This window comes from Rhea pennata, chromosome 4 (assembly GCF_028389875.1).
Source record: "Rhea pennata isolate bPtePen1 chromosome 4, bPtePen1.pri, whole genome shotgun sequence".
Taxonomy (NCBI): domain Eukaryota; kingdom Metazoa; phylum Chordata; class Aves; order Rheiformes; family Rheidae; genus Rhea; species Rhea pennata.
This window is the reverse complement of record NC_084666.1, coordinates 180,910-206,986: the sequence shown is the minus strand read 5'-3', so window position 1 is coordinate 206,986 and position 26,077 is coordinate 180,910. Positions and strand designations below refer to the sequence as shown.

Genomic DNA, 26,077 nt, shown 5'->3' with positions numbered 1-26,077 from the left:
GTACTACGCTCCAAAGAGCGGGGCCCTACTCTCCCACAGCCTGGAGCCCCCTTGGCAGGGAAAGCCACCAGCACCTTGACACCATGGGGGAGCTGCTCTCCCCTGCGCCCAGTAGTGCCAGGACTCTCACGCAATGACTGTCGGCACATTGCTCTGCCTCCAGAGCTGGCACAGAGCTGTTTATTTACATGTGCTGTTGCAGGCTCAGGAGCCACATTTACAGTCTTCTGTATTAAACAGGAGGACCATGGACCCGCAACCAAGAGATGGAGAGGGCAGGGACTGCCTGCAGCAGGGAGCTGCCATCAGAGTTTCTGTCTACAGAGAAGAGAAGGGATCTGCTCCCTAGGCCACAGCTATGGAAGTGACAAGGGGAGACAGTGCCTTGTGCCACACGCATGAAGTTTGGGACCGAATGGGCTGTGCTGGTGCCTGGACTCCCTCCACATGCCAAGTGGAGGAGCAGGGCAGTGGACCCAGCTGTCTTGCTGTGCTCAGCTCTTCACAGCGGGTTTGCTGAGGAGGCTGCCAGCCGCTTCCCAATGTAGATTCTGGATTGGGGAGAGAAACTGTAAGGCGCCTAGGAGAAGGACAGCTAGTTTGGGCTCATCAAGCCAGTAGTGAGAGGTAGAGGGCAGCAGCCACAAAGGAGACACATGCCTGCACCCTGAAGGGTCAGTTCTAGCCATGGCCACTCCACAGCACAGATCAGACTCATCACAAACTTACCCTAGTCCCAGGGTCAGCAGATGGCTGAGCAGTAGCGAGGGGATGAAAAGCAGCAGCACCTCTGAACTGAAGAGTCTCTTCTTCCTCCCCACTGCACCTCCCTGCAGGCTCCACAGGGCCGGCTGGGGGGAGCACACAAAGGCAAATTCCCTAGGAAAGCCATGCTGTTAGAGAAGGCACACGAGAAAGGGGCAGAACAAAGCAGGACAAGGGCACAACAGGATGGGGGCAGTTGCAGACAGCAAATGGGGGGCGGCAGGAGCCACTGACAGGGGACACAAGCCTTACTTTGGAGTCAGATGCTCAGGATGGCGGGTCCAGGCAAGGGATGTTGGCAAGCACCTCTCCCTCCACTCAGCCTCCTCCGGCACATCCCGCTAGAACAAGAGCGGGCACGAGGCAGGTCAGGCCAGGGGCACCGGCCCCACAGGTGCCGGCTGGGCAGGGCCCAGGGCAGCCCAGCTTGCTTACCTGCAGAGGGTGAGTGCAGCCAGGCTGGGGCCGGCTGCAGGCAGGGAGCAGCTCGCTGTCCCCAGGTCGCTCGCTGACCTGGCCAGCGCTACCGCCATCCCAGGCCGGGGGGCTCAGCACGAGCAGGGGGCTGCGAACAGAAGCCCCGTCAGCCGCCAGCGCCGCCTCTCCCCTCCGCCACCCGGGCGGGACCCGGCGCCAGGCCCCCGCCGGCCCCGGCCTCACCTGTCACCGCTCTCCGTCTCCAGCTGGGCCTCCAGCAGCATCTGCTCCACGTCGGCGTGGCAAGAGAAGAACCGCGAGGGCGCGGGGTCGGGGCGCCCCGCACCACTGCGCAGCTCTACCCAGGAGCCTGTCGGGGGGCTGTCAGCCGGCCCGGCATCTCCCCCTCCCTCCCCCCCGGGCCGGCCCCGCCGCGCCCCCGCCCCGCGCCGCGCCGCCCCCGCCCCGCGCGCCCCCCCCGGCCCGGCCCGGCCCGGCCCCGGCCCCGGCCCCGGCCCCGGCCCCGCCGCGCACGGACCGTCGTCGCCGGCGGACGCCATGGCCCCGCGGTCCCGCGCGCTCAGCCCGGCCCCCGGCCCCCGCCCGTCACGTGACGCCCGCGAGCCCCCCATGTCAATGTAAACCATGCACACCACCGGCACCCCGGCCCTTAAAGCGGCAACGCCCCGCCCGCTGCGGCCCGGCAGCTCCCGCGCGGTTGGCCGGTGGCGGCTCAGGAGACGCTGACGCTGACGCCGCCCGGCGCGTCCCAGGCGGCGGCGCCCAGCCGCGTTGCCCCTTTAAGCACGGCCTACGTGCCCGTAAGAGCGCGGGCGGCGGCCGGGCGCGTGCAGAGCAGCACGCAGCCGGGCTGCCCCGCGCAACCCCGGGGGGCGGGGCGCGACGCCGCCCCGCCCCCGCCCCACGCCGCCCCGCCCCGCGCCCCACGCCGCCCCGCCCCGCGCCCCACGCCGCCCCGCCCCGCGCCCCACGCCGCCCCGCCCCCGCCCCACGCCGCCCCGCCCCGCGCCCCACGCCGCCCCGCCCCGCGCCCCACGCCGCCCCGCCCCGCGCCCGGTGCCGCAGACCCAACTCGACGCCCAGGCACTGCCGTTTATTTCCGCCGCGACCGCACAAGCCCGCGGCTCCGGCCGGGCAGCGCCCGCCGCCACGCGGCTCCGGTCCCAGTCCCGGTCCCAGTCCCGGTCCCGGTGCGGCCGGTCAGGGGCTGCCGCCGGCCCGCGCTGCGCCGTGCTTCTCGGCGAACCTCCTGCGGGAGCAAAGCGGGGTGAGGTGGGCCCCGGGGCGCCCGGCCACACACACCCTTCCCCAGGGTGGCCCAGCCACGACCCCGGCTGGAGCCCCCAGGCGGGGGAGCAGCGGCGATCCCCGCAGGAGCACCCGGCAGGCACAACCCCACGCGCAAAGATCTGCCCTGTCTCGGGAACAGGGACGGAGCTCAACGCGCGCGGGCCAAGGCCAGGCCTGTGCTGCAGCTGCTGACTTGAGCCCCTGCAATCGCAAGTGGCACCACGCTGTGCGGCCCTCCCCACACCCGCTGCTCAGCCCACAGCGTACCTCCCAGTGCCCTCTGCCAATCCAGACACGCTGTCCAAGGGCAAAAGCTGCAACTACCACCTGGCATAACAGAGACTGGGAACCTAAGAGGCCAGAACTCTGCAGCAAGGGGGGAGTTGTTGGGATCATCTGACAACTTCTCTGAGAAACCAGACCTGGTTGTGCATACCCTCAAAAAACACTTTGGAGGCTAAGCCTGATCAGCCCACAACAGGGATTACATGATACACTGACCACAGGACATGATGCTGCCCAGAAAGACACTGCTACCAGCTCTACCTGTTCGCTGCAGGCAGTGAGAAGTGGCAGACCCAGCTTGAAAAAATAAGGCAGTACAGGTGTAACTTTGATACCCAGCTACCTGCAAACCACAGCCCCACACAAGAGGAGTGAGATCGACAGGGCACCCTGGGGCTGGGGCTGGCGCAGAGAGACGGCGAAAGGAAATTTTCTCAGCTGAGGTCACCAATCGCAAACTGCATGAGTTTCTAGTAAAAGCCAAAGGGCTGATCAGAAAAGAGAAAACCTGACAAAGGGCTGGACCATGGTTAAGTGGACTGCAGCAGCACTGCAGTTAACACAGGATGGAAGGTGGGACACCGGCCACAGGCAGGTCAGCAAAGGTAAGATGATCATAAATTTCTCAGCTGCTTTTATGACTGCTGCAATGTTGCAGCTGGAGGCTGTAAGTCTCTTCTTTGTAATAAAGAAAGACCAGGAATAAAAATCACCTTTTCCAAATTCTCCCTGTCTTGTAGAAGTCTAGAGACCACTACTCTAGCAACAGTCAGAAGAGCTTCAGAAAAGTGGCACAGAAATCAATGTACAGAGGAGCAACACAAACTAGGGGATAGCCATAAGAGAGGATTTCTACCACCTTCTCTTTGCCATTGAGCAAATCATGCCCAGCACAAGTCCTCAGCCACCTCTGTGCTCATGTGTCATCAGAGAACTCTGAAGATAGAGAGTCTAACCTTCTCTATGCCATAGGACTGCTCTGAGATATAATCGCTCTAAATTGAAATGATCTTTCAGAAGAACAGATCTATCTAAATTCTTGGTGACTAAGAGCCATCTGCAGTCATCTAGGACTGGCCTTTTAGGAATGTGCACTTAGAATGCGCCCAACTTCAACTTCCAATCATGGAAGTTTCCTAGACTTTTGATAACAGAGAAAAACTGATGGAACACCAAACACTCACAGAACTTCAAAGGTTTAATAGACCCTGGTGTTCCCATAACCTTCTCTCAATGCTCCTGGAGTGTTCTGGACAAAGCTCAGTGCTACACCAGATCTTGGCAACAGATGGTTTCTCCCTGTGCAAAAAGTAGTGGCTCTTCTGGACACACAGGTCCTGCCAAAGAGACTGCCAGAGGGCAGAATTTCTCACCTTCTCCCAGTGCCTGTGACAAATCTGCCTTAGAAAGGAACACAGTACAGTGTGGTCACCGGCCAAGTTCAGTCAGATGAGCTGAACCTGCCCACTGCAGCCAGATGGAGATCAAAGTGTTTATGAAGATCTGAGCAGATTTTTGCAGAAGGGCACATCACGCCTCATGAGCCATCTCTACCATGACCATTCTGAAGGCTGGTAAAGCTACACCATGTACACGTTTGTGTACACAGGCCCTGGAAGATCAGCACACAGCTTGCCAGTAATTGTATTCATATGCTTATTACTGACTAGAATGAATACCCTGTCCAGCAGCAAGCAGGTCTTTTGTCAGCTTAGGCTGAAGCATCTTCCAAGGAGTCAGTCAGGCTCACCTGGAAGACACTCGGGCTCTGAGAAACCATCATTCTTGCTAGCAGCTTATTCCACTGATTAATCAATTTCCTTTTCAGAAATACCTATCCTGTTCCCTGTGTAAAGTCTGTCTGCCTACAATTTCCAACAGTTAGTTACTATTCTGCTTTTCTCTGACAGATTAAAGAGCCTTTCTATACCTGGTTCCTTCACCCATAAAGATAATTATATACCCTGAACCATCTCATTTACAACAAGTTTAATAGACTTTACTTGCCTTCAAATTTATATTGAGGTTTCTCTCCAAACTTATTCTTAATTTTCAGAATCTTTTCCAAATAAAATCCAGACAGCAGAACTGGATACTCTTTCAAATATTTGTCTCATCAAAGCCATACACAGATGTCAAACTCACTCCCTGTTCTTTGTTAGCATTCTCCACTTACACAGAGAAAGATTAATTACACTACCACTGCTGCCAAACATCAAGCTTCTTTTTCAAAAGGAATATTACATAGTATCAATACTAACTTAAAAGAAATCTATCTATAGTCCCACAATGACTTTTACTAGTCAAATCAGTAATATCAAAGAACAAAATCATATTTTCTGATAAGCCCCATGGCCCAAAAGCTGCATTTCTGACAAACAGCTTCTATTCTACCTAGTCTCCAAAACCAGAAACTAAGTGACAAAAGAAGAGACAGAGCGTTTCCCAGGAATGATAAAGGGCTGCATGCTTGCGAGAAGTGAAAAGAAGACAAATATCTGTTGCCTCTTCTTCTAACCACAACTCACAGTCTTGGCCCCGCTGTCTTGTGCCAGAAGAGGAGGATGGGAGGAAACTAGGCAAAGCGAGGGCTGAGCCTTGCTTAGGGCATACCCTGATGGCTGCTGGAGGCAGGGTCTTAGAGAGGATGAGGTGCAGGCGGACTCTTACCTCCTGGCATAGTCGTAGAGTGCTCGTTTCCGCTCCTGCAAGGACAGATGCCGCTCCACAGGGGACTTTGCAAACTGCTTTGTAGCTGGCTGGAAGGGAAAGGACAAAAAAATAATCAGAAAACAGCCAAACAAAGCCAGGAGACCTCTGTATTGGCCCTGAAAGCACCCAGCATGCCAATTTAGCCTTCAGTTTAAAATTTTCAGTTCCCTGACATCATGGGTAGCCCTGAACACAGGCCACACTGGCTGCAAGCAATCAGAGCAGGGGAGACACCACAATCACCCAAGTACCTTGGAAGAAGACACAGCTATGGAACCCTGGATGCCAGAAGCAGCTGCAGCCTGGGACGTAGACGGGACAGGCAGGTCTGAATTAACCTCCTTACTTTCAGGGAAGAAGGGCACTCTTCCCTCCAGCAAGTTGGCAATGGTGGTATCCACACAATTGGTCTGGGCTGTAGGACACAAAGGATCTGTTAAAGGGGGAGCTGCTGCTGTCAGGACACCCACACTCTTGCTGCCAACATGCTCCACAGTGCAGCAGAGACCAGGCTTCTGCTTTCAGTTATCCAAGTAGCTTAGCGTGAAAGGTGGTCCCATGTCCCTGCTAATACCTCAGGCCTGTGCTTACCCAGGTCTGTCCTGATGACCTCCAGAGGCACATGAGGCAGCACCTCCTTGACCCGCTGAGCCATTGCTGTGATCCTCACATCCTCAGGAGCAAAGGACCCAGCACCAGTCAAGCTGGAAGGCATCCTGGGCCTGGCTGCCAGGGTTGGGGCTGCAAGAGAAAAAACAAGAGGGCATATAAGAGTCACCTCAAAGTGCATCTCTGCTTTCTCTAGTTTGATCTGATGCACTAAGAAAGCAGGATCTCCTACACACCATCCTGTTCATGTTTGGGAGTGGTGGTCCTCTCCCTTCCAGCTAGCTACTCCCCACAGCCTAGGGCACACAGCCCAGAACCCTGGTCCCTAAGAGGATGTCTGGGTCAGGGGGACGTGTCTTTTCCTCTCCTTCCATGCCTGAGTGACCAAGAGCAGACAGCAGCCTCTCCAAAGGCAAAGCATAGGTGGTTGCTCCATAGTCAGGAAACTACCTAGGCCACATACCTGGGGCAAAGGGGAGAAGTGACGTGTGTCTCAGTCTCTTCATGTGTTCAGTTTTATCTGCTGCAGTGAGCCGTGTGGATACCACACCCAGCTCCATGGCTAAGAGCTACAGAAATGCAGACAAGAGAGTCACATGTACATGACACAACACATGCATGACCCAGGCATTCCCATCTTGTAGTGGAGTATATCAGATGTACAAGCCTGCTTGGAGCCACAGCAAGGGGAAAAGGGCTAGGAACTGATTTCTCCAGAGCCTCACTGACGCATTTCAGTGTTGCATGGAGCACAGAAAGGACCAGGAATACGCAGTATCATCCTGCTACAACAGGCTGACAGGGAGATGCAAGACCTTTGGCACAGGAGCTGTGAGATACCCAACACATAAGGGAAAGATGGACAAACAATCACTGTTCCATTTGTAGTGTTATGAAAGGTGGGTTCTTATTGAAAAAGGTTTGAACTAGATGGGGAGAGCCTTGAAACTGTCAGAAAGGATAAATGGGGAGTCGCAAATAGGCCACCGAAGAATTGAATAGTTTTAAGGGACAACAAGTAAGGGCCAGAGTTCCCATCATACAAATACACCCATCCAGAAATGCCCTTTGCAACTCTGCTTACACCCCCACTCTCCTCTGTGACCATCCCAAGTTGCAGTAGCCCTACACATCCCTCTCCCACACCATCCTCCTACCTCCTGAACTCGGAGCGCAAAATCTTCACTCAGTTCTTCAGCTCGTCTGGGGACAGACGGCATCCACCTGAATGGGGACAACAGCACTGGGCTGACTGCTTCGAGGGCTGCTGGAGGAGCCAGCCCCATCTGGGATCAACAGTGAAGTGGCACTATCCCCACCTCAGCTCTCCCTGCTCACCCCAAATCTCTTCCTAAAAGTCAAGAGTCAAACCTCACCACTAGCTTGCAGAACTAGGGTCAAGGCATAGCTCAGAAGACAAAACTGGCTCATCTGATCTTTAATAGCACTCAAGGATAACATGCAAGTTCCCAAAAAGGCCCCAAATGAGGGGACATTGCCATCCACAGAAAAGAGATCAGCAAAACAGATCAGTAAAACTCAAGTCAGATATGGCCAGAGGAAAACTACAGCACAAAACTTTTCCTTGCCGAAATAGCCCAACCCCTACATCCACAGTGGAAAGAATGTGTCTAAGCCCCTTCCATTGCCTACAGACCCTTATTACACCAAAACTGCTCAGCCAATCTAGGCTTGCCAGGGCCTTAGGAAGGTGTCTGAACTACCTCTGCAATTCACAAAGGATTGCAGGGAAGAGACAGATGCTAGAGGACTGAGCTGCATGCAGGGAACCACCCATGGGATCTGAACAAACATAGGGTGAATTACATCAGAGAGAGCAACTAGTATCAAAAATACCAGACAAACTTGAGACAAAAGCCTCATGAGACTCTTCTTCACCAGCTGAGGCAGGAACTATGAGCCCTCTCTACTTCAGAAGTTGGTTGAAAGCACCTGGCTTGGACCAAATAATGCTAACAAAGCCACACTAAGATACTACAATGCGGGTACATATCACCACATACCAAAAAAAGTTATATTACAATGGAAGGGGGCAAAAATGTCAGTTCCTCTGCCCACCCTAACCCCTGCCCCAAATGAAGGAGAGAGAGAGGGAGATAGTACCTTACTTGGTAAACTGTGAAGGGAACAAAGAAGGTCCAGAGAAGCTCCGTAATCCAGGAGGAGTCAGCCACACTCTAGGGAAGAAAGGACAGTAAGACTATGGCCCACATAGCAACAGTCAGTCAGGTCTCCATAAAGGAAAACAGGCAGACAGAACACAGCTAGGCCATAGCAATAATAGGTACACAGGCAGAGATGTAGGATATCAAGCAAGAGGGAATGACAAACCCAGAGCACAGCAAGGGCAGGCTTCAGGGTAGATTAATCTTCATTAGTTCCTCACCAGGCAGGGCAAGAGAGTCAAAGTTTTCACTACTTTAAGTTGCCTTTTCCTCCCACTGAGATAGCAAAATTTTCCTTCACAACTCCCCACATTTGCTATTAGCATGTGCCTTTAGAAAGAACTGAAAACCAGCCTTAGAACCTGTTAGGCTCCCTTTAGCATCATGAACAGTCCTTATTCCCCGGACCTCCCCAAAGTAATGAAGTTCCATGGACTCATGAAATCTTGCTTGCTGTTGTTGTGGGAACCAGAAACTCTTACTATAGATAATTCAGATTACATCTAGGCTGAACAGAACAGCTATTCTGATGGGAACAGCCTATGTAATGTCTGAACTCCCATAAGCTTTATTTCTTCATTTCCTAACAGGTTGCACCGTGAAATTTTAAATAATTCTTCTCTTTGAATGTAAAAGATTAAAACTGAGTCATGATTTACTACTTTCTTTCTATTTCTAAAGACTAGTAAATAACCTTTTCTCTGAGAAATATTATGATATCTGGCCAGAAGACAGTGGCTAAGCACTGGAATGTGGGCTCACAACATAGGGACTCTCCATTCTTCTTAATTGGACATGGCCCTGAGTAGCCTGATCAAACTCAAAAGTTAACCTGACTGAGCAAAAAACTGAACTAGAGACCTCTAGATATTCCTTCCAACCTACTTTTTCAATGATTGTAATGATTCTTCTATTGGATCATCATTGAATGGATAGCTCTTTCTAGGTTTTTTCTAATTGGTTACTTTTATTCTGCATGTGGCCAAACTTTGCACATGCTGGTGGGAACAGCATTTCAAGATCTAGATAGCAACGTAACTGCCTCAACTTGCTTTACAAGTGACTTCATCCTGAACCAAAGATGCATGGCTCCAAGATAGGGCTCACACCTGATTTATTCAAAGGTTTGGAAAAAGGCAATATAAATGAGAAAAGCCCGGAAACCACAGCTACCAAAGGTAACAAAGAATTCTCATGTCCTGGTTCTGAAAGAGATGGGAAGCCTAGGAGATCTAATGCCAAATGCCTTATAGTGATTCCAACAACCAGTTACACTGATGCATGCCACAGAATGAACAAGAGTCCACAGAATCACTGAAAAATTTAGGTTGGAAACAACTTCTAGAGAAAGCAGATCTAGTTAATTAGGTCACTTGAGGTTGCGTCCACTTGATATATGAATATCTCTGAGGAGGGAAACCCCACAACTTCCTCAGGTCACTATCCCACTGTTTGTCCCCCATCTCGTTTCTTTGCTTATACAAAATCAGAATTTCTTGCACTGCAATTTGTGACCATTGCACCCCATCATTTCACTGCATGCCTCCAAGAAGAGTCTGGCTCTATCTTCTCTGCAGCCTTCCATTAGGTGGTTGAAAATGGCAATAAGATCTGCCTTCACTTTCTCTTCTCCATATAAAATAAACTGAGTTCCTTCAGCCTCTCCTCACATATCATGCACTCCAGCTCCTTGACCACCTCAATGACCTCCACTGGACTCTCTCCAGTTGCACTGGGGAGCCCCAAATTGGACACAGCACTTCAGCTACTGTCTCACAAGCACCATATAGAGGGGAAGAAACACTTCCCTTGGCCTGCTTGTTACCATCTAGCAAATATAATCCAGCAGCAGTTGACCTTCATCTCCGCAAGAGCGCACCGTCAGCTCCTGCTCACCTTGTCCATTAGGACACCCACCCCCAGGACCCTTTCCGCAAAACTGCTTTCTAACCTGTCAGTGCCCAGTCTGTTGTGTTCCACGGGGTTATTCCATTTCACATATCCAACCTTTTGCATTGCTTTTACTGAACTTCATGAGCTCCACAAAGTTGTATCAAGAGCTACCTCAGTGCCAAGTCTGCCTTTGCCTGGAAGCTGAACTGTTGAGCCATGCCCCAAGGATTGCAGGAAACAGTGTTCAATATACAGCACAGACTGGTGAGCCTGCTGCCCCGCTTCAAGGTTTCTGTCAACTGGTGTTGGAGAAAATTCCTTCCAAAACCCGAATTTGGTGGTTTGTTCAGCACAGCACCTGCTGCATAACAAACACGTATCTAAGAAAGCTTTCTGTGAAGCACTGATTGACTATTTGCAATATTCCATCTCCAGTCCTGGGAAGGTTCTGATGATTTAAAATAACCTAAGAAATCCTCCATGATTTATTCAGCCAATTGTGCATGAAGGCCAAAACATTCTGCCTGACTTCTGAAGGTGAAAGTCTGAGCCAGGAAGTGATTATAAATAAAAAGGTCTACACTTAGATGCATTCTGCTCTCTCCATCACTCATGAAGGAAAGGCTGCACTGAAAAACGTAAAAATTTCCCTACAACTTGTTATATCACACCAGACTTCTCAGAGGAGCCAAAAACATATAAAGAATACATATTCATTATACAACAGGCCTCCCACTTCTCTGGAGGGATCATTCAGAAATTGAAAGTCCCTCTCTATTAGGAAATGCACCTTAATTCAAAACTGAACTTGTGTAGTGTCAACACCTAATCTCAGCACTTGGAAAGACTGTTATGTGCTTTGTCAGAAAAAGTATGAATTCTTCACTCTTAAGCCTCTTCTCCAATATGCAAGTAGCTATCCACAGTGACCTCTCTGCCTTATCTCTGATAAGCTGCTTAAGCTGTGCAACTTCAAGTCTTATTCTCCAGATTCTGCATCATGCTTAGGGCCTCTTCGAGTTCTCTCTAATATTGCCACATTTTTCTTGGCAGTGGGGACACCAGAACTTCTCATAATACTTTCAACAGCAGTTTTCACCATCACAACACACACAGTTAAGATCATGTCCCTCACTGTAGCAGATTATTACTCTTGTTATGCCCCCACTGATGACCCTAGACTCGTAACAGCAATTCACTGGCAGTGCATCCCGAGGCTGTTACCAGTTTCTCATCAGAGAAACTCATCTCATCTCTAAGAGGTAATTTCCTTCCTCCATACTCTCTGCATCAGCTTGCAGCCTTCGTTCTTGAATAGCCTCACAGTTGGGTGTGCTAATATGCATTTTTCTGGACTGAGACCATTTAACTAGGCAATTCAGATCACTATCAGTAATCCAGCTCAATGATTATTCACTAACTCAGACTTTACCAGCAAGGATCTTAATATTGTGGTCTACAACACTGATGAAAGTACTAAACAGTGCTAAACAAAGAACTAATTCCTAACATAATTTCACTTTAAAAACATCTGCTTGCTGAAGTTATAGTGTGGACAGTGATGTTTTGTGATCTGCTGGTAAGCAGCCTTAAACCTATCAAATGTGTCCTACCACCTTAGAAAGTTGCACCACAAAAAATCAGCTAAAATGCCAAATATAAAATGCAAACTTTTTTAAATCAGTCAGATCTATAAATCACACCAAGAAAAAAAAGAAACTCAGTAAAATCACATTCTGTCAATGAGCTGAAAACAATTTAACTGATTTAACAGTGTGTGTATTCTTACAATGAACTTTGCCACTTTTCTGAATCTGCTGTTGCATCACATTAAATATCTGTACTTGGGGGACATGAGTTCAAGTATCTAACCTAGAAAGTCTTACATAACTTTCGACACATCAATCTCCAAGGCAACTGGAATTGCTCTTTCAAAACCCTTTAAAAGAAGAGATGAGACAATAGATGATGCAATAGACAAGAGATGATTCTAGTAAGTTTATCAAAATTGCCAGAAGCTGTGAAACAGAAATTGTAACTGAAAGAATATTGATTTAGTCTGCTGAAGTTCCGTAGGAAATGCACTTGAAAAAAGAAGAGTAGTAACACTGGGAAGTTAGACCTTGTGATAACAGGAAAAAAGTTCAGCCTGCAACAGCTATAGGCTTCAAAGCAGAAGCAAAATTACTCCTGTTACCAAGACCCTTACATACTGCATGCTTCCAGAATTTCTCTTTCCTCTAAGCTCCCAGACTTACCACAGTGATCAAAGGTCTCTGAACTTGCAGGGCAACTGGCTGCACCATATCCACGATTGAGAATGGCCAAGAGCTGAAAAGGAGGAATTCAACAATGAATGAATGAAAGCTAAGAAGACAGCCCCACCTTAGGAATACCCATTTCCAATACCTGAAGCGGAGCAAACCAGCTCGACCATTAGTGGCAGCCTCCTCTGGGAACAGCAGCAGCGGCGGGTTTCCTCTGTGAGAGGAATATGCCTTCAGGGAATCCACCAGCTCTGCTCGGCTTCCTGTTACTCCCAGCTCCATGAACCCCCGTGACCAGCAGATGAAGCCAGGAGCACCATTCAATGCAGGCTGCAAGAAAAAACAAGAGCAAGTAGAGATGCCTTCTTGTCCTTCCTTCAAGTCTTCCTTTTCTGATGACAGTGAAAGAAAAAGTGCCTGCTTATCACCAAAAACTCCTCTGGGGGCTCAGGAAATAACCTAAATGCTAAAAATTCTAGTAGCACAGAACCTGTTACCTTCAGGCTTCAGTAACTGCTCAGATCCCAAATCCCTTGAAATTTGATTCCTGACCTTCAGTTCAGATTGCACCCTGTCTGGCTGAGAAACAGACTTCCCCCTGGGTTACAACAATATTCCCCAAGTCCTCTCTAACAGTTTCTGATGTGCTTGGTAAGGGATACATTAGTTCCAAGATTTGCTTTTCTCTAAATAAGGACCAAACCTACTGCCCTTCAGGATACTGTATCAAGTAACATCCAGAAATATTTGGGGTCAGCTGATTGAAGAATTCCATACATACGGAATTTCATTAAAGCTACAGGAAAAGTTACGCAATCACCAACACAGCATAACAACCTACTGCCCATGAGGACTACTGCCCAGCCATGCAGCTTCGCTTGCTGCTTCCTATGGAAGTGTAGCCAGCTGCCCACACCCAGCCCTGTGGGAAACCCCACAACCAACCCTGTTTCTGATATGACCTATTAGAAGGCCAGAAAAAAAATACACAGATGCTAGAATTTGCCTGCTCTCTTTTAACAAATTCAATCTCTTCCAGAACCCTTATCTTCTGTTCCTCACCACTCTGTTTCAGTTTCTCACAGAGAACCTAAGAGCATGACACTGAACTACAGAAAAAAGCTCAGGCTTATGCAATGAAATGAAGAGGCTCAAGGCAAGAAATAATTCTGAAAGAGGCCTTTGTGCAACTCTGTGTGAAAAGAAACTTCCAGCCCCACCATGTCCCAGCTCCAAGATTAACTCACCGTATTACATGAGGTCAGAAGGTTGATGACATTGTGATCAAAGTGTGTCACGTGGTTGGCAATATACACCCTCACATTGACATCACGAAGCCGGGGATCACTTTGCCGCACAAATAAGCCCAGCACAGAGCACATTACACGTACAATAAATCTGACGGGGGGAAAAGGGAGGTTTCCTCAGGTACTGCAGTGTGAGCCACACTGGGATTAAATATCCAACAAACAAACAAACAAAGACCTAGGAATTCAAGTAAATTAAAGAAGAACATGGTCCTACAAAGTTGGAATGAGTTCACAGATGTCTGGGGCAGGAACTATTAGGGGGCTGCAGCTGGGTGCTGAAGGCTGCCTGCAGAGCCATAGCTGCAATATGAAATACAGGGCAGCAACTCCTACAGAGACTCTCTCAGCAGGCTGTCCAGCTGATCCAAGTGTTCACCAGTCCTTGAGCATTCAAGAGCTAATTGCCAGCTTTAGCCTTGGCAAAGAAGGCATCTTCATGAGTCCTGGGGACAAAAAGTCCTATAGAGCAGCTCCCTGTGAATCTCTGCACAAACCAAGCCTCTAGAGCTCACAACCCCAGGGTGGCTAGGGCAGCCTGCCAGACCCAGGCGGCTCCACAACAGCATCTGCACACCACATCCCAAAGCTGGGCTGCAGCGAGAGATCCATGCCCTGGGGCGAGCTGGGCGCACGCACCTTCGCAGCACGCTGTCAGGCAGGGCACAGCTGACCAGGAAGACGTGGACGCCAATGAAGAGGCGCAGGACGAGCAGGCAGAGCCCCACGGGCGCGTAGAGCAGCAGGGCCAGAAGCAGGAACCCATCAGTTGGGAACCTGCAGGGCCAAAGAGCAACGCACGCAGCTGGAACACGCGGCAGGGATGTGCGGAACCGTCGGTCGCCCCAGGCGCTGGGGCCGCCGGAGCCCCCGCGGCGCCTCCCGCAGTCACCCCGGCCCATCCCGTGCCTCCCCCGCGGGAACCCCCCCGCCCCATGGGCCCCCCTGCGGGACACCCGATCTGCCCCAAGGGCTGCGCGCAGGACACCGCCTCGCCGGAGGCCCCCGAGCTCCCCCAGCGTCCCCCGCCGCCTGCTCGCCTGGGGGACACCTCGGCCCGTGAAGCCGCCGGGCCTCCTCCGGGGCGCCGCGGCCCGCCCGAAACCGCGCGCGGGCAGCGGCTCTCACCGGTGCGAGTCGAAGAGCCGCTCGGGACCCGGGGCCGGAGAAGGCTCCATCCCCGCGCGGACTCGGCGCCTCAGCGGCACCCGCCACCCGCCGCCATCTTCCCCGCGACCGCCCGCCCGCCCGCGCGGGGCAGCCTGGGAGGCGGCGGCGGCCTCCCGGCGTGCACTGCGGCTCCCGGCGTGCACTGCGGCTCCCGCCGTGGGGCTGCCGCGGCGCGCGGCACGGCCGCGGCCACAGCAGGGCCGCAGCTCCGAGCGCGGCCCGCGATGGAAGGGCGACTCCCGGCATGCCCCGCGGAGCGCGGCTGGCAGTGGGCGTGCGCCCGCGGCGGCGGCCGACCCCGGCACGCGGCGGGACTACGGCTCCCGGCGTGCCCCGCGGCGGGACCACGGCTCCCGGCAGGCGGCGCGGCGGGACCACGGCTCCCGGCGTGCCCCGCGGCGGGACTAAGGCTCCCGGCAGGCGGCGCGGCGGGACTACGGCTCCTAGGGAGCCCTGCGGCGGGACTACGGCTCCCGGCGTGCCCCGCGGCGGGACTAAGGCTCCCGGCAGGCGGCGCGGCGGGACTACGGCTCCCGGCGTGCCCCGCGGCGGGACTACGGCTCCCAGGGAGCCCCGCGGCGGGACTACGGCTCCCGGCGTGCCCCGCGGCGGGACTACGGCTCCCGGCAGGCGGCGCGGCGAGCAGGCTCCGTCGCGGCGGCGCCGCTCCCGGGCCGCGCGGTGCGGAGCCCGCCGGAGCATGGCGGCGCTGGCGCGGTGGGCGCGAGCCCCGCTGCCGGCGCTGCGGCCGAGCGCGGCGCGTTGGTGTCGGGCGCTATGTGGGGCCGCCGAGCCGCCGCCGCCGCCGCCTCCCCCGCCGCCTCCCCGCGCCAGGGGCCGGGCGCTGGCGGCGGCGGCGCTTGGCGCCGGGGCGGCGGCGCTGGTGCTGCTGTGGGCCCGGGAGGGCGAGGTCCGGCGGCCCGCGCTGCCCGCGCTGCGCGCCGCCGTGCCCGCGCCGCCGCCGCCCGCGTCGCCCCGCGCCGCCTTCAACTTCATCGCCGACGTGGTGGAGAAGACGGCGCCCGCGCTCGTCTACGTGGAGATCGTGGGCAGGTACCGGCCCCGGCCCCGGCCGGGCCTGCGCCCCGCGGGGGAGGTTCCCTGTCGCCCTCCGAGGGCGGCCCGGCCCCGGCCGCCTGGCGCCCCCCCGGGCGCAGACGCGCCCCTCGGGTGTCGCGGGGTCCCTCCCCTCGCCTCACCGCCTTCCCGCTAACACGTCCAGCATGCGGGTGGCCTAGAGGCAGCTGCTGTGCGCTGTCACCTCCTTGTCTGCCAGGAGCATTTCTGCAAAGCCGCTGCTCAGCCAGCTGCCACAGGCTGTCCTGCAGCACAGGGTTTCTCTGTCCTGCCTGCAGAGCTTTACATTTGCCTTTGCTGAACTCCATAAGGTTCCTGCTAGTCTGTGGCTCAGCCTGTCGAGGTCCCTCTGAATAGCAACCCTGCCCTCCAGCATATTGACCGCTCCCCCTCGTTTGGTGTCCTCTGTGAACTTGTTGATAGTGCAGTCTGTCCTGTCACCCAGTTCATCAATAAACATGTTAGATGCTTTATCAGTTTGTAAAACATGATACTATTAGCTGATCACCAAATGGACTCTGTGCCTCTGAGCTTGATGGTCCAGCCAGCTTTCTGTTCATCTTCTCCATCCCATGTCAGCTGTATGGCTAGGATACCACAGGAGGCCATGCTGAAAGCCTTCTTAAAGTTAAGAGAAACAATATCCACCGCCTTGCCTGTATCTACACAGCCACTCATCTCGTCGCAGAAATCAGGTGTGATTTGCCTTTGATAAATCTGCGCTGGCTGCTCTAAGTCACCTTCTTGCCTGTTGGGCATCTGGAAGTAGTTCCCAGGAAGATGTGCTCCATAAGCTTCCCAGGGACTGGAGTGAGAATGACTGTCTTGCAGTTTTCTAGACCCTCTTTCTTGCAGACTGGTGTGATATTTGCTTTTTCTCAATCATCAGGAGTCTCCCCTAGTCACCATGACCCTTTTAAACAGGCTCACAATGTCGTTGGCTATCCCCCTTGCACCCTCAAACACATCCTTTCTGGTCCTGTGGACCTGTGCATGTTCAGCTGGCTTCAGTGGTCGCTCCCTTGATCTTCCCCTATCATTAGTAATGCTTTGTTCCCACAGGCTCTGCCCTGGGCACAAAAACCTGGGAAGCCCGAGGAACTTGGCAAAGATGTACTGAGTACCTCAGCCTTTATGAATTGCAATGCTAGTTCCTTGCCCCACTCAGCAGAAGACCCCGATTTTCTTGTTGCCCTTCTAGTATGTGTCAGTGTGATAGAAATACCCCATGAATGCCAAGGATTGCAATCATGAGCTTTCTTTCACCTGTATAAAATAGGCTTACTTGTAAGCTTCCAACTGGTTCACTACCTGCTCCAAGGCAAAGCTCTGTTTGCTCAAGCTGCTGTTTTGCTCAGAGCACAGACTCTCCTCCTTGCCTTCCCTGTCTGCCCTTCCTAAAGAGCCTGCACCATCAGTCGCAACTGTCCAGTCATGCGAGCCATGCCGCTGCGTCTCTGTAATCTCAGTGAGATCATACCTCTGGGGCTGTACATGGACTTCTGATTCTTCCTGTTGGTTTCCCTGTTGCCTGCACATTTGTGGAGATGCTTGAGCTGAGTACCTTTCACTGGGGAAGAGAAAGAGTTTCCTTGTTACGCTGTTGCTCGGACGCTTCCTCACTGCCCCCGGCCTGCTGCCCCTGGCCCTCTAGGGTCCCCACCAGCCCCTTGTGACCCATGCCCATCTTGCAGGCACCCCTTTTCGGGCCGCGACGTGCCCATCTCTAATGGCTCGGGCTTCCTGGTGTCACCGGATGGGCTCATTGTGACTAATGCGCATGTGGTGGCGAACCGGCGGCGTGTGCGAGTGAAGCTGGCCAGTGGAGAACAGTACGATGCTGTGGTGCAGGATGTGGACCAGGTTGCAGACATTGCTACCATCAAGATCAAACCTAAGGTGCCTATTGCTGCTGTGGGGATGCTCCCTTTGTCCCCTGCCATCTGCTTACTCTCTTCTTCTCTTCCAGCACCCGCTGCCCACCCTACCCCTTGGGCGCTCCTCTGAGGTGCGACAAGGGGAGTTTGTTGTGGCCATGGGCAGCCCATTCGCCTTGCAGAACACCATCACCTCTGGCATCGTCAGCTCTGCCCAGCGGGGCAGCCGGGAGCTGGGCCTGACCACGTCTGACATGGAGTACATCCAGACCGATGCTGCTATCGATGTAAGGAGAGTGTAGTGCACAGCGGGTTGGCGCTTCATCTCTGTCCTTTGTTCTCTGCAAGAGCTCTCCTCTTTGGGGAGGGGGTAGCTGGAGGAGGGCCATGGGTTCCAAGATGTCAGAAAGGGCTTTACACAGAGGATGGGAGGAGGAAGGGATTCTGGTTAGTCACCAGGGCAATGGCCGTGCTTTTTACCTTGTACCCATGTCTTTTGGACTCTACCTCCTTTCTCGGGTTGTGCCATTTGGGAATGTCACTCTCACAGCCTGTTTACTGCTCTCTCTTCTGCAGTTCGGGAATTCCGGGGGCCCCCTTGTCAACTTGGTAAGTTCTCCTGCACGTGTCCTCACTGGCCTTGGCAGAAGGCGCTGCGTGCCCTCTGGATCTGTGCCTGCTGGTAGTTGGCGTCGCTCTGTGGGAGCGCTCTGCAGGGTGTTTGCAGCTCTCGGGAGGGGGGGACTGTGCATGCTCCAGGCTCCCTGTGGGAAGTGAGCAGGCACTGAGCTCGGTATGGGAACTCTGGGTCTATTGCTCAGCCTCAGCTTAGCCCTGTTCAGCATCTGCTTTGTGCAGCCATAGCTGGTGGGACTGGTGTAGCAGAGTCGAGCCCCACTTTGGTGTGGCCAGCATCACTGAAGCTTGTGAGGCATGGGGAGGGGCTGCATAGACTGCAGCCTGTGGGGACTGTCCTTGCCCGGCTGTGGCAGAGTAGGGCAGGCTGAGAACGCAGTAGGCTGGAAAGGGATGGGTGTGTAGGCAGGACACCAGGTTTGCACCATGGTTGCCCTCCTCTCCACAAAGATGCAGGCTAGTTGGTTCAGTGCCCTTTCCCTGCAGGATGGTGAGGTGATTGGGGTGAACACTATGAAGGTGACATCAGGCATCTCTTTTGCCATCCCCTCAGACCGACTGCGGAAGTTCCTGCAAAAGGAGGAACAACGCAAAAGTGAGTTGAGTGCCTCGCTGCTCAGGTACTGGGGGAAGGAGACCAGGAGGAGGCTGAAAGAGGAAAACGCCTGAGCTCTTGGTCCTTTTTTGGGAGAGAAATACAAGCATAGCAGGAGAAAGAGTTTGAGGGTCAGAAGTTTCTCCTCTAACGTGAAACAGTAAGCACTGCTCTGCCAGCAAAAGCTATACTGTTGCTTCCATGCCCACAGAAGCCTAACTACCTGTTAGGAGGATGCTGGTCTGCATCTGCTGCAGATAAAGACTTATAAATTGTAGTCCCAAGTAAGTTGTGCTTAAGTCCCCAGAGAGTAAGAGGGTCAAGAGGATGAGACCGGACTCTTTTCAGTGGTGCCGAGTGACAGGACAAGAGGTAATGGGCACCAACTTAAACGCAGGAAGTTCCACCTGAATATAAGGAAAAACTTCTTTACTGTGAGAGTGACAGAGCACTGGAACAGGTTGCCCAGAGAGGCTGTGGAGTCTCCTTCTCCAGAGATTCTCAAGACCGGCCTGGACACAATCCTGTCTAACATGCTGTAGGTGACCCTGCTTGAGCAGTGGGTTGGACTAGATGATCTCCAGAGGTCCCTTCCAACCTCAACTATTCTGTGATTCTGTATGTAGTTTCTCCTATCGACGCTATGGAGTGATATTTTGAGTTGAAAAAATGACAGCATAAACCAAGAGAACAAAATAACCCAGCATTATACACTGCTGATAAAGTTCTAACTGATAAATGGGACTTAAATAAGCTTTTAATAGGGAATTCAGTGAATAGGTATCTATCACAGAGTATCTCTCTCTCTCTGAATGTATCCTTTAAAGTGGGAGGGCTTTGTGGCCCAGTGCTGTGGAAATGGTTCTGGAGTGCAGAACCATCTTTTCGGCCTTATCATTTGACTTGTTTTCATTCAACAGGCTCTTGGTTTGGCAATGCAGAGACAAAGCGCCGTTACATAGGGGTGATGATGTTGACTCTTACACCAAGGTATGTATTGTGAGACCTGGGGCCAGTGAGCTGGTCTCTTTATGGCATGGTGACTATGTGGTGGTATCTAAATTAACTGGGTGTATCTGTTTAGGCAAGGATTGTCTTCACAGCTTAAACATGCACATTTTCTAATCTTTTTGTGCTCATTTTGTGTTTAGGCTGTGTCAGGTATAAATTAGAAGCTTGCAAATTTCTGCACTCTGGCAAAATCTGTAAGCTGATAAAAAGTCCCTAAAATCACCACACAAAACGTCGCATCAATATATCATTTTTGTTAGGAAGAGTTCAACAGAACTCTTGAAACATAGCTTGAATGCAGAGCCACCAAAAATGTGGTATGAATAACACATTTGCTATGTGCCAAATGAAAGTTATGATGGAAAAGTTGAGCAAGTTTTACTGTCTGGGAGGAAGGATCCACCAGGTAAATTGCTGTGATGCAGAAACTGTTCTAAATATGGAACTTGCAGAATGTGAAAGTGTAATTTCACCAGTAGTGAAGTTCACTTCTTGAGGGAGAAGGTGAGCAGATGGGAGGCACGTTGTGTTGGCACACACAGTGTGGCTGCCACCCAAAGTGCAGGGTGAGGCCTTTGGGTATCAGGAGGAAGGCTGGACAGAAATCATCTTGATGCTGTGCAGTAGCTCACTGGCAGATGGGAAGAAGTCTCGTGAGTCTGAGACTGCTCATGCTCATGGCCGTGACTTGGGAAGGACGTCGAGTTACTCTGTGTCTCTGGAGGCATTCTAGTCAGCAAAGAGGACTGCAGAGTTCTCTGTTACAAGTGTTGCCTGCAGCCCTTGGTCCAGCTGGTCCCCAAGATATGCGTGTGGCCTTGGCAGCCTCACCAAGCATCCTGAGCAGATGCTTTGCAAGCAATGGCAACTGTGCTGTGCAGAGGGCTGGACAGCCCCTGTTGTGCCTGCACAAAGCTTTTCTTGGTGCTATAAACCATGGGAGTGAATTTCTGCAGGAGCTGCACCTGAACACTGCCCGCAGCCTCCTCGATGAAGGGTGTGCATTCAGAGACCCACACCTTCACCTCTGAGCAATTCTCCTTTTCAAACACAGAATGTCTGCTCTGGTTTATGGGCCCTTGCTGCTCTCTTTGAAGAGATCTTTAACTGACACTTGGGCCTCAGGATAATAGTGGGGTTCGTGATAGCAACCTGCTTGTCAGAAAAGGCTTTCAGGGCTGTGCTCTGTCCTTACTAGAGCTTTGCTGGCTCTTGTGTGTTTGCTTAGGTTTACAAACTGTCTGCAGCCCTGGAGCCGACATGCAGTCTCAGGGGATCCTGCCTGGGACACAAAAGAAGCAGGGGATGCTTTGTTCCTCCTGAGTTAGTTACAGGCAGGGGTGGTGGGGTGGACACTGTCAGCGTCGCTGGTGTGCCCAGTAGATGGTGCTGGTACTCAGCAGAACCTGATGGGTTCTGTGGGGTGCGATAGCCTGACCTCCTCCTCCCTTCCCTGGATAAGGACATAGGAAGAAGTCCGTCAGGGAAGAAGTGTGAAGTGCTTGGGATGTGGCTCCTGGAAAGTGGATTCAGCCTCAGCACAGCCAGCAAGCAGTCTGACAGCAAGGCTTAGGAAGAATGCATCAATAAGATACTGAAAAACTGATAACCAACAGATAAGGAGCCTTGCCCTCAGTTTGTAACCGGTATCTGGTTGCTGGGTTTTCTTGGACCCAGTCCCTGGGAAGACGATCTGAGGGAGATTGCTTGCCTTGGAGCTCGGCAATTACATTGTCTCAGCATACTCTTGAGAGAGGCCGTAAATGTGTTGCAGCACAGGAGGGAGAGGGAGATCTGTAGTGGGTCTAAGTTTCTCAGAGTGCTGGTCCTGCTGCACAGACTGTATTTAGCAGACAGGAGCTTCCTAAGACACCAAGCTTTGCCTTTGGTAGAAAGCTCTGCTGCCCAGAGAGAGTGAAGGTGTTTCCATGGCTTTGGGCTCAGCTAAGCCGTGGGAAGAGAAAGGGCCATGGCTAGCACAGCACTCTGTCATTGCTGAGGCATGAAGCTGGGATGTACCATGTGTGCAGTGCCTGGTGCTGCACTGTTCTCACCTGTGTAGTTTCTCAGACCCTGAGTGGGTTTGACTTAGTTACCTTGTGTGGCTCATCCAGGTGAGGAGTCTGGAGAGCTGAGATCTGGGCATTTTCCTCCAGGGTGGAATACAGCTTCCAGGCTTGTCGGAAACGATGGAAAGCACATGCCTGGGTAAAGCCACGTGAGAGCACAGTATTAGTGAGAGATCTTGAAATCCCAAGTTGGGCTGAACTCAGCAATTCTTGTGTGCACATTTCTACAGAGAATGCTGCAGACTTCAAAGGACTTGGCTTTGCTGCTGGCACCTCCTGCACAAGAGGGGAGTGGGGATTGCTGAGTGGAGATGCCACTAGGACTGGCTCCTGTCCCTGCCAATGACCTGGTCTAGCTAGACTGCACGTGTCTGTCAGTTTTGGGATAATTTTTCTGGAGCCTGCAGGTGAAGACGTGGGGCGGAGGTGCACTTGCACTCTGCTGCTGCCTCGTTCTAGCAGTCTGACCCCCTCAGCACTGCTCTCAGGTACATGTAGTGCCATAAGCTGTGAAAAGTATCTGGGTGAAGGTGGGTACCTCTGGCAATCTGAACCAGAACCAGCAGCAGAACCAGCATGGACATCCCACCTTCCATGAGAAGACATTGTTAAGATTTGGATGGTTATTTAAAGAGGAGAGAAATTGAAGTGAGTTGGGGAAATGTCTGCTCTAATGATTGATCTAGAGCTGGGCAGGGCCTGGGGCTCTATCTTACAGCATAGAGCTTTGGGGACTGAGTAAAGGATGCTTAAAACAACAAAGGAGGAACAGGGTCTACATGAAATTGGTGATGAGGGTGCCTAGCTGGTCAGGAGGGGTGGTTACTGGAGATACATTCAAAACAAATGGGGTTGATTCTTCATACAGTGTATGAAGAACTTGCTGGTATTGAGAGTTCAAAATAGCAACTAGAAAAACTTACAGAAGAAAAATCCATTAGTGGCTATCAAATACAAAGATACAGAATTACAGATGCTTCTTGAGCCAGACAGCTGGAGCCTGTACATATCTGGGGACTATAATATCCACTGCAGGTGCTGTAGGAGATAGGGTGCTGGGGTAGATGGACACTTGATCCACCTGACCTGGTACAGCCATTTTTAGAGACTTTGTAGCCCTCAGTCACAAAAGCATGCATTTATTTTATTTGTGCAGAGACCTGCTTAGGGGTATATATTGCTCAGTGTTAGTAACTGAGGTGAAGGCATAAACTTGACTTAGTAAATACGCAGACCACATCAAACCAAGACGGGATGGTAGCTTCCAAAAGTCTGTGAAAAAGTACAGTACAGTCCAGTAAAGACAGGGGCAAAGTGGGAAGTCATAATTAACTTATCCTCCAGCAGCACTGGAATTTCAGAGATTACAGTGGGTCAGAGCTGGTGTTACAGTGTTTGAGTGCAGAGTCTGTTTGCAAAGGTGCACAGTCCCTCCACTCTCCGCCACTCTGGTAGGATCCAGCTGGAATGCTGCATCCAGTTTTGAACTCGAAATTTCAAGTAGGGCAATTGAAGAGAATCCAGAGGAGCAGTGAGAATAATCAGAGGTTTAGAAAATGTAATTTGATGGAAGACTGGAGGGACTGAGATTGTTTAGTCTAGACTGCAGTGGAGAAATGTAGGTATACCTCTGCTTGACACATCTGGAAAAAAGAGGGGAACAATTTTTGTTCTGTGTCCTACCTACAGCAGTCACAGAGAAATGAAACTACAGCAGGGGAGATGTAGATTGATACCAGGAAAAGCTCTCTAACATGGGTCTGCTCAGACACAGGAAGTGCATCAGCAGCAGCTGTGATCCAGCTGGCAGCTGACATGGTAGTTTGCAGCCAGGACCTTTGTCTGCTAGTTTTTGACAGGAAGATGGTAGCGTTTGAATGCCCTCAGGGTTTGCTGTCTGTCTTCTGTGCTTAGTAGCGTGGTGGAATGCAGGAGGAGGCGTTTTGCACCGTGTTCTCCAGTTGTGTGCAGTCATGGCCTGAGCCCTGCTTTGCCTCCTGACTCCTTGCTCTAATGCTGATTTTCACTCTGCAGCATCCTGGCTGAGCTGAAGCTGCGTGACCCCAGCTTCCCCGATGTCTCCTATGGAGTGCTGATCCACAAGGTGATCATTGGCTCCCCGGCCCATCAGTAAGTGCTGCCTTGTACCTGGTGGACTGGCAAGAGGGAGCAAGTGTGCAGGATGTGTTTAGCACCTGCTCTGAGCATTTTGCTCCAGAGGAGCAGGGGCTGGACCCCAGAGCCTACTCTGCAGAAGTAGCAGACTGAAGACTATTGCCCAGGCTTGGGGTCCCTTTGGCCAAGATGCCTGTGCTGCTGGAGGATAAAACCCCAGCTTACTGTAGTGCCTGGCTCTTCCTCCGTGGAAGACAAAGCTGTAAGTGTCTGCTTCTCGCACAGTGCACTCCTCCTTGTCTTCCCAACAGGGCAGGGCTGAAGGCAGGTGATGTTGTGCTGGAGATCAACGGGCAAGCTTCACGCCGTGCAGAGGATGTGTACGAAGCGGTACGGACACAGCAAAACCTGGCCTTACTGGTGCGACGAGGCTATGACACTCTGTTGGTGAGTGTTGTCCCTGAGGTCACGGAGTAGTGGGGCTGTGACGCAAGGCACTGCAGGTGCCAGCTGGCAGTGCTGGCCACAAGCCAAGGGCGCAGGACCATACGCAACATCTGTGAGCTGATCGAGGAGGAGAGACTGAGAGCTTCAGAGGGACTGGAAGGGGCCAGGCAGAGGGGCGCAATCTCCTTACTCAAATAAAGCACTTTTCTAGGTAGCCCCACAGTGCTGTGTGCCCTCCTTCCCACGCGGCAGGTATCCTGTGTACTGCCAAGGAGAGGCTGGGCTGTGTTGGACCCAGTCCCTTGTGTCAGTCCTCACCAAAGGCCTCCCAGATGGGGATGAGCACACCAGCTGCACCTCCAGTTACCTCCTCTGTTATTAGGATAGAGGTGTGTCCTGCCACCCACTTCACACCTGCACTGGGCATGATCTGAACCCTCCATCTGTGACACATGGGCACCAGGCATGTGCTCCCATCGCAGCCATGGCTCGTGCGGTCAGCTCCTCTCTGGGTTAGCCGTGGCCCCTCTGGAGCTGCTCTGGCACAGGGGTTTGAGGAGGGCAGCTGTCACTGCCACTGCAGAGGTGCTGATTGAGCTTGTCCTTGGCAGAGGTTGCTCCTGTGGCTGTTCCCATAAGTCCTGGGGGACTTGACTGATGCTGTCCTGGTCGAATCGCTTCCACTTGCTGCATTTCAAAGGCTGTAATGTCTTGTGTCCATGTCTGCACCGAGGAAGCAGCTTTCTGGGTCAAGAGCCTTTGGTGCTGGCACTGAGCTGGCTTCTGACCTGGTAGGGGCAGCTTCTGCCAGGAGGTTCAGGAGAGTTGGAGGTGGGAGCCTGTAGCCAGGGCTGTGCATGGCCTTCTCCCACCACCGCCCTGTTCCTCCCCAACCCCAGCAGCTGCCTGTGCTGGAGCCCTGCTCTCCCACGCATGCAGACAGGCCACTGGGGACCTGCTGGGCCCTGCTCCGTCGCCTAGGATGAGCTTGCTCCATCCCGTGTGCTCAGCAGCTGGCGGCTGGGAGCCCACGTGGGCGTTCTGGGAAGGAGCTGCTCCATGCTGTTCCCTCCTTCCTGGAAGAGCCTCTTCTCCGCTCCAGCCCCAACACCTCTGCCAGAGGCTGCAGGAGGCACAGAGAAGGGAGCTGTCATGGTGAGGGGAGAAGTGGCTGCTTTGAGGGGCCTGCGTCAGGCCCGTGTTCCCAGCATAAGGGAATGTGTGTGTCCAAGCCAGGCCTTGCCTGTGAAGGGGCTCTTGAGCCTTCACACATGCCTGTTATTTTTAGGAGATGAAAGAAGCACAGTTCCTTGGGGGTGCTGTGGCGA

The 26,077-nt window shown here is 52.7% G+C and overlaps 3 protein-coding genes across 5 annotated transcripts; 1 reads left to right on the top strand and 2 right to left on the bottom strand.

Moving 5' to 3' along the window:
• Positions 1 to 138: 138 nt before the first annotated feature.
• On the bottom strand, positions 139 to 2,054 carry LOC134140009 (BCL2/adenovirus E1B 19 kDa protein-interacting protein 3-like). 3 transcript variants are annotated; one of them, XM_062574815.1, is made up of 6 exons: positions 1,836 to 2,054; positions 1,426 to 1,552; positions 1,201 to 1,330; positions 1,018 to 1,106; positions 730 to 879; positions 139 to 551 (listed from the first exon to the last, which is right to left on the bottom strand). In XM_062574815.1, exons 2-6 carry the CDS (start codon positions 1,464 to 1,466, stop codon positions 503 to 505), a joined length of 459 nt encoding a protein of 152 aa, XP_062430799.1. In that variant the 5' UTR covers positions 1,467 to 1,552; positions 1,836 to 2,054; the 3' UTR covers positions 139 to 502. The 3 variants fall into 3 exon arrangements, with proteins under 3 accessions (XP_062430799.1, XP_062430800.1, XP_062430801.1); XM_062574816.1 differs by having other exon boundaries at positions 1,426 to 1,466; XM_062574817.1 differs by lacking the exon at positions 1,836 to 2,054 and adding an exon at positions 1,721 to 1,757.
• A 227-nt stretch (positions 2,055 to 2,281) lies between these two features.
• On the bottom strand, positions 2,282 to 15,021 carry AUP1 (AUP1 lipid droplet regulating VLDL assembly factor). The gene is made up of 12 exons (XM_062574814.1): positions 14,881 to 15,021; positions 14,392 to 14,529; positions 13,693 to 13,843; positions 12,588 to 12,775; positions 12,437 to 12,509; positions 8,224 to 8,297; positions 7,257 to 7,323; positions 6,563 to 6,668; positions 6,082 to 6,231; positions 5,742 to 5,905; positions 5,449 to 5,537; positions 2,282 to 2,452 (listed from the first exon to the last, which is right to left on the bottom strand). The coding sequence occupies exons 1-12, from the start codon at positions 14,928 to 14,930 to the stop codon at positions 2,404 to 2,406; spliced, it is 1,299 nt and encodes a 432-aa protein (XP_062430798.1). The 5' UTR covers positions 14,931 to 15,021; the 3' UTR covers positions 2,282 to 2,403.
• Positions 15,022 to 15,612: 591 nt separating this feature from the next.
• On the top strand, positions 15,613 to 24,963 carry HTRA2 (HtrA serine peptidase 2). The gene is made up of 8 exons (XM_062574813.1): positions 15,613 to 15,975; positions 17,694 to 17,898; positions 17,969 to 18,163; positions 18,453 to 18,485; positions 18,999 to 19,107; positions 20,028 to 20,097; positions 24,222 to 24,317; positions 24,614 to 24,963. The coding sequence occupies exons 1-8, from the start codon at positions 15,623 to 15,625 to the stop codon at positions 24,777 to 24,779; spliced, it is 1,227 nt and encodes a 408-aa protein (XP_062430797.1). The 5' UTR covers positions 15,613 to 15,622; the 3' UTR covers positions 24,780 to 24,963.
• The last annotated feature ends 1,114 nt before the right edge of the window (positions 24,964 to 26,077 follow it).